The 8,118-nt window shown below is 41.4% G+C and overlaps 1 protein-coding gene across 1 annotated transcript; it reads left to right on the top strand.

The window, feature by feature from the left end:
• The first annotated feature begins 3,874 nt into the window (after positions 1-3,874).
• LOC120574964 (bryoporin-like) lies at positions 3,875-6,020 on the top strand. The gene is made up of 3 exons (XM_039825494.1): positions 3,875-4,936; positions 5,037-5,225; positions 5,333-6,020. The coding sequence occupies exons 2-3, from the start codon at positions 5,128-5,130 to the stop codon at positions 5,733-5,735; spliced, it is 501 nt and encodes a 166-aa protein (XP_039681428.1). The 5' UTR covers positions 3,875-4,936; positions 5,037-5,127; the 3' UTR covers positions 5,736-6,020.
• Positions 6,021-8,118: the final 2,098 nt, after the last annotated feature.

Here is an 8,118-nt window from a genome sequence, read left to right as displayed (position 1 = left end):
AGTAGGCTAGTTAACCTCTAACCATACACAGACACTAAGAGAATCAGAGAATAAAAAGACAGTAATTGTGTACTTAAAGGTCCCATGGCATGAAAATTTCACTTTATGAGGTTTTTTAACATTAATATGAGTTCCCCCAGCCTGCCTATGGTCCCCCAGTGGCTAGAAATGATGATAGGTGTAAACCGAGCCCTGGGTATCCTGCTCTGCCTTTGAGAAAATGAAAGCTCAGATGGGCCAATCTGGAATCTTCCCTTTATGATGTCATAAGGGGAAAGGTTACCTCCCCTTTCTCTGCTTTGCCCGCCCAGAGAATTTGGCCCGCCCATGAGAGAGAGGCATCATGGCTTGAAAACAAATGAAGCATGCAGTTGATCAAGGCCACACCCCCACCCTCCTCTTTGCCCCGCTCCTCTCCTCCTCAATAGCATTTAAAGCTACAGACACAGAAATGGCACATCCTAAGGAAAGCTCATTGTGGGACTGGCTCTAGTGGCTGTAATTCTACACCAAGGCTGAATTTCAGGAGAGAGACTTCAGATACAGTATTAGGGGACCACTAAGGTCTATATAAAAGAGACTTCAGATACAGTATTAGGGGACCACTAAGGCCTATATAAAAGAGACTTCAGATACAGTATTAGGGGACCACTAAGGCCTATATAAAAGATACTTCAGATACAGTATTAGGGGACCACTAAGGTCTATATAAAAGGGACTTCAGATACAGTATTAGGGGACCACTAAGGCCTATATAAAAGAGACTTCAGATACAGTATTAGGGGACCACTAAGGCCTATATAAAAGAGACTTCAGATACAGTATTAGGGGACCACTAAGGTCTATATAAAAGGGACTTCAGATACAGTATTAGGGGACCACTAAGGCCTATATAAAAGAGACTTCAGATACAGCATTAGGGGACCACTAAGGTCTATATAAAAGAGACTTCAGATACAGTATTAGGGACCACTAAGGTCTATATAAAAGAGACTTCAGATACAGTATTAGGGACCACTAAGGTCTATATAAAAGAGACTTCAGATACAGTATCAGGGGACCACTAAGGTCTATATAAAAGAGACTTCAGATACAGTATTAGGGGACCACTAAGGCCTATATAAAAGAGACTTCAGATACAGTATTAGGGGACCACTAAGGCCTATATAAAAGATACTTCAGATACAGTATTAGGGGACCACTAAGGTCTATATAAAAGGGACTTCAGATACAGTATTAGGGGACCACTAAGGCCTATATAAAAGAGACTTCAGATACAGTATTAGGGGACCACTAAGGCCTATATAAAAGAGACTTCAGATACAGTATTAGGGGACCACTAAGGTCTATATAAAAGGGACTTCAGATACAGTATTAGGGGACCACTAAGGCCTATATAAAAGAGACTTCAGATACAGTATTAGGGGACCACTAAGGTCTATATAAAAGAGACTTCAGATACAGTATTAGGGACCACTAAGGTCTATATAAAAGAGACTTCAGATACAGTATTAGGGACCACTAAGGTCTATATAAAAGAGACTTCAGATACAGTATCAGGGGACCACTAAGGTCTATATAAAAGAGACTTCAGATACAGTATTAGGGGACCACTAAGGCCTATATAAAAGAGACTTCAGATACAGTATTAGGGGACCACTAAGGCCTATATAAAAGAGACTTCAGATACAGTATTAGGGGACCACTAAGGCCAATATAAAAGAGACTTCAGTTACAGTATTAGGGGACCACTAAGGTCTATATAAAAGAGACTTCAGATACAGTATTAGGGGAGCACTAAGGTCTATATAAAAGAGACTTCAGATACAGTATTAGGGGACCACTAAGGTTTATATAAAAGAGACTTCAGATACAGTATTAGGGGACCACTAAGGCCTATATAAAAAGAGACTTCAGATACAGTATTAGGGGACCACTAAGGTTTATATAAAAGAGACTTCAGATACAGTATTAGGGACCACTAAGGTCTATATAAAAGAGACTTCAGATACAGTATTAGGGGACCACTAAGGTCTATATAAAAGAGACTTCAGATCCAGTATTAGGGGACCACTAAGGCCTATATAAAAGAGACTTCAGATACAGTATTAGGGGACCACTAAGGTTTATATAAAAGAGACTTCAGTTACAGTATTAGGGGACCACTAAGGTCTATATAAAAGAGACTTCAGATACAGTATTAGGGGAGCACTAAGGTCTATATAAAAGAGACTTCAGATACAGTATTAGGGGACCACTAAGGTTTATATAAAAGAGACTTCAGATACAGTATTAGGGGACCACTAAGGCCTATATAAAAGAGACTTCAGATACAGTATTAGGGGACCACTAAGGTTTATATAAAAGAGACTTCAGATACAGTATTAGGGACCACTAAGGTCTATATAAAAGAGACTTCAGATACAGTATTAGGGGACCACTAAGGTCTATATAAAAGAGACTTCAGATCCAGTATTAGGGGACCACTAAGGCCTATATAAAAGAGACTTCAGATACAGTATTAGGGGACCACTAAGGTTTATATAAAAGAGACTTCAGATACAGTATTAGGGGACCACTAAGGCCTATATAAAAGCATCCAAAAAGTAGCATGTCATAGAACCTTTAAATGTTCAATGGGTTTTCCACTGAATTTCATAAATAGTCTACTTGCACTTTCTTTTAAACACCAATAGCATATCTGGAATTAGAAACCATAATAACAGGATAATACACGCAGCATAGTAATAGAAAGTATTCAGAAACTGTAAATCATCATTAATACAATTTACAAAATAACATGGCTCATTATTTGAATTTTGAATGTGTCCTTCCTTCATGTCCTGAGATGTTTTGTCAATCTTACATTGTTTTATGTTGATTTTGTGTGGATTTTAGAATGGTTTCTCTGCCACATGTTTGTGTTGTGAAGCAACAGATTATAGCACTATGACCAAGACAAATGTCCCCTTGGGGACAATAAAGTGTATTATATTCTATGAACTCTACCTCTAATTAAAAAGCCTGAAGGACTCTGACTTAAAAATAGAAACATCAGACACTTTCTGCCTGTTTTTAGCAGAAGGGAAAATGAGTCATTCTCAACATTCGTTGGGTTTCAGAATGATGAAGAAGAACAATTAGATACAAAATAGGTTGTAGGCTCTACATGATGATACTTTTCTTTGGCAACTACCTTGTTTTTTCTCCTAATGATGTTGTAGCGTGAATAGCTTTTTGTGGAAATTCCTAAACTCATCCTTACAGACTCCAAGATCCTGGACTCAGACTCTAGTCTGACTCAAAGTCGCTATTCTCTGGAGTCGTGACTCGACTTGCACACAGATGACTTGGACTTATAATAGATTTATGATATAGTACTCTTTTACGTCTACTTTATGTCTGCAAACGTAGGGATACGTTTGCAGACTACTATTTTGAAGCCTCGAATTTGGCGAAATGGGCGTCCCTATCTTGGTTTTTTGAAACCGGATGTGACGATCTTTGACGAGAGGGTGGAGCTAGGAAGGATGATGCTGCCAAGCCAGTGTTGTTTATGGTTGCACTGGCGCTGCGCTGAGCTAAACGCTAAAGAGGGACAGTCTCTGATTTTCAACCCTTCTGAAGCGAGTCATCCAGCGGAGCTATACCTGCGGGTAAACAAGGACCTCCGCCTACAGCCGCTATTTATCTGCATGTATGGCATTACAGAAAATCTTGAATCTAAACATTTAAAAATTGCAGAAAACAAACAAACTTGTAATTTCAGCCTTCTTGAACATCTGCTTTTGCCGGCACTGTCAAATGTCCGATCACATTTTAAGCATTTCTTCACAGCCGGACACACAGTCAGCACTAAACAGAGTTTTTTTTATGATGACCACCATATGGCTCTGGACACAACAGAGGATTACTGCTGGATTGACGCAGGGAAAGAGAAATAGAGAAACAGTCCATTTTGAGGTCATAGGCCAGATGTCAAGATGACTACTGATGAACTGGGAGGCAAGGGGAATCCCTGGGATAGGATGACAAGGGACTAACGGGGATAGGATGGCAAAGGATTCACTGGGATGGGATGACGAGGGAGCTCGGGGGAGCGCGGGGAAACCGGGGCCGAGGGAACCGAAGAGGAGGCACTGGAGTCCGGGGAACAGGTGAGTCGAAGAGGGGATGGCTGGAAGCAGGAGCGGAGGCAGGACGGAGCAGAGGCGGAGGCAGGGTGGAGCAGGGGAGCCGCGATGAGGGGACCGAATGGTGAAGCCAGCTGACTGGAGGTAACGGAGAGGTATGGAGGAGATGGCTGCAGGGGAGAAACACAAAGAAGGTCAGCAAAAGACAGGGACAGGTAAGTACGAGAATTTTCAGAGCGCTTGTATTGCGTGTCACCAAGGTAGCTGAAGCAACGATCAAGCGAAGATGATGAGTGGATCCGGGGTTCAAATACTGGGCTTGATTGTAGATGGCTGGCAGGTGTGCATGGCAGGGAGAGGTGATGGTGGAATGACGAGCAGGCGTGTGTAGTCAGCTGGCAGTAGCCGGCAGGATCCGGCAGGAGGGGGGGAAACACAGGAGACGGAGAGAGAGAGAGGCAGGGCCAACAGAGAAACTGACAGTGGGAAATAAAATAGGAACTAGGAAACTAGAAAACTAAACAAAAACTCACAGCCAGCCAACCCCAACCATCACAAATTGTTACAGTTTGGGACAATTTCCTTGTTGTTAAAAGGCTGAAACATTAAATACATGCTGAATGACACAGTTTTTTTTCACTTTTATTTTTACTGTCATAAGACTAAGAAGGGTCTTTTGTCTGGAAGGAGGGACCTACACAATAAGGTGCAGCCCACAGCTGTTCCCTTGACCTTTATAAGGAGAAGACCTAAAATCCTGACAGACTGAGCCTGCAGCCGTCCTTCAGAAGCATTCATTCAAGGTAAGCATAGCTTCATTAATTGAGATAAATATTGAGATGACTTCTTATTCGGTCAATTTCTCAAATGAAGGGTTCGTTTTGTGTCTGTCTGTCTGAACAGGTCGTCTTGTTGCACACTGCACAGCCATCATGTCTGATTCAGAAGAACCGCAGCCCACGTGGAGACAGCCTCTACTGATACTGGTGCAGTGATGCCAGTTGGCGATGACACCATTGGAAGCGGTACCTGGCGTCAGTGTTATATTACCGTTATAAATTACAGCTCTGAATACACCCTCTGTAACCCCTGGTAAATGCAATTTACTATTTTATTCTTTGGCCATTTGATTTAAATATGTTTTCAATAAATACACACAATTCTTTAATTCTTTAATATTTATTCTGTTGTTTCTATAGTCAGTATACGCAGAGTGGTCGCTGCACTCAAACTCCGACCCCTCAGATTGGCCCACAGTCATATGGCCGTGCCCTGTTCACCAAGACTCCCTACACTGCTCGAGGATCTGTTGGCGTCATGACTTATGACCTCCAGCACTCCACTTACAAAATAGCTGTCATGTTCCAGGTGCCCTACGACTATAGCATGTTCTCTAACGTGTATGCAGTGGGAATCTTTGACAAGAGCCAAGAGTGTAATTATGATCTTTATTATAAGATGTTGTACAAGCCACCAACCTCCTTTGTCAGAGGTGAAGCTAAGGGCCCCAGTCTCACTTATAAGGGGGATCGAGTCAACATCGTGGCAACAATGACAGACCAATTTGAAGCTGTCATACACGTGGAAGTGAGACACAACTGAAATAAGAGAGTCGGGAAGAAAGTAGTTTCTCCTGCAGCCTATTCTGCTTGTTTTTTTGCTGGATTTATAGGTCATCCTATAGGTCAATAAAACACAATCCACTGCTTTGGTGTTATAGAAACTGTAATATGTAATAACTGTAGTAGAGCAGATGATACATTTGATGGATTACTTACGTGTGTTGTGATTTCACCTGTAACGTTTATTTACTTTTTGGCTTTATAAGATTATGTAAACTGTCTCATGCATGGCTTTCAACATCACTTCAGATTCAAATCTCAAGCATTTAATAAAATCTGCAAAATCCGTCTTTGTCACAGTGTGGCTGTATGTCTTCTGAAATGTCTGGAGACTGGGCTGTGTTGCTTCCTTAAATACATTTTAGTTATCAAAGGTCTGGTTTTGGGGTTTTCTGTTTGCTGGGTTTTTCTTGTTTCATGTTAATGGGTTTTGGCTAGACCTTTGTTACCAGCCTGTTTTTTGGACTCTTGTCTGTAAGTTATTTACAGACTGGTTACTTACACTGACTCTGTCCAAGGTGATAAAATCCACTTACTAGCACCTCTAAAGCTCGCTAATTAACATGTTAAATCTAGAGTGTAAAATAATAATAATAAAAATTATTTATTCTTTATTAATCCCGCAAGGGAAATTACAATGTGTTCACTCTGTTGTTAGAACACACTACACACAGGCCTGAATTACACACACATGCTCAGTACCTATACATACACAAATGGAGAGATGTCAGAGTGAGGAGGGGCTGCATCAGTCGATGGACAGGCGCCCTGAGCAGTTTGGCAGTGTAGGTGAGGAGGTGAACTGGCATCTTTGCAGCTACCGGTCCACCAACCTAACTCTGGTCCAGCTCCCAACCCAACTTCCTACAGACTGAGCTACTGCCACACACCCCAACAATTAAAAGCATCTCTGCATTGACGTCTTGTCCCCTAAAAGAACACTAGCTGGACAGTCTTGTCCAGGTTGAGCTTTAGGTGATTTCCTGACATCCACTTTGACATATCAAGCAGGGATGATTGCCTCTAACCAGCATTTGAAGGCAGCAAATGCACTATGGGAACCAGTTTTCTGGCTAAACACCAGTGTTTTTGATTCACATTTGAGGGGAACAACCTGCTGAGTGTGCTGATAATCTTGCGGTTAATGCTGTAGCTGGCTTTAAAGAAAGCTTTCAAATGGAATTTTATTGCCGGTGTTGCTTAACCAGCAAAGGGGACATAGATTCCAGCCATTTTGGGTTGAGAACTGTTGAACAACACAACTATTACTGAGTCAAAGTGTACCTGATGTTTTAAGCGAATGTGTCCGGCATACTTTCATCATATAACTGGGTTGTCGTCGGATCTTCTTCATGACGTATTTGAAGGAATTATCCCATCTGAGTTATCCATTTGCTGATCTCAAAGAGATACTTATGACTTGATACCCTGAACAGTCAAATTAGTAACTTCCAATACAGAGTGAACAGGCCCCTAAAAAATTATTTTAGAAAGCAACAATAGGTGGGAGTGGGCATGATGAGCATTGGGTTTTGCTGTGATTACTGATTAATGATTGCTAATCTTGTGCCACAGAATGAAGCCTCTCTCGGGAGATCTTGGTGGACCTGAAAGAAATAGTTGAGTGTTTGTTTGATGAATTCATGTTGACCCAAAAACTTACAGCTTGTTGAATGGATGAATTCTGACCTCTAGTGTTTGCATTTGTGTGTTTCAGTTACTGCCCGATTCTCTGATAGGTCAAAGTTACCTGCAGTCTCCCATTGCCAGACACTCCTCCACAGCACCACGGAGGAGGGTCTCGCTAGTCCACACAACATTTTGGGATGGTAGAAAAACGTGCTCTGGTTAATCTGTGCATGTGAACGATCTGAAGAATTTTCTACAATTTGAACTATTTTAGTATTATGACAAAGCATACTAAAGATGAGAGTGCTTTTCATTACGCCCAACAGTGTCACTCACTTCCATTGTCGCTTATGTATTTGTGTTGTGTTGTAGCTTTTGTATTTGTGTTAATGATCAATGGTTCTGTGGAGAAGGAGCTCTTATCTGGAAGTAGTGGCCTATACGTTGATGCTGCCTACAGCTGTTCCCTTCGACAGACTGAGCCTGCAGCCGTCCATCAGAAGCATTCATTCAAGGTAAGAATAGCTTCATTAATTGAGATAAATATTGAGATGACTTCTTACTCTGTCAATTTCTTATGTACCAGAGTTTCTCTGGAACATTACTTTTTTTTTTGCATCTGCTAATTGCATCCAAAAGCAGAAAACTTTTATGAACACAAATGAAGGGTTTGTTTTGTGTCTGTCTGTCTGAACAGTTCGTCTTGTTGCACACTGCACAGCCATCATGGGCAA

This window comes from Perca fluviatilis, chromosome 15, assembly GCF_010015445.1.
Source record: "Perca fluviatilis chromosome 15, GENO_Pfluv_1.0, whole genome shotgun sequence".
Lineage (NCBI taxonomy): Eukaryota > Metazoa > Chordata > Actinopteri > Perciformes > Percidae > Perca > Perca fluviatilis.
This window is presented reverse-complemented; position numbering and strand designations above follow the sequence as displayed.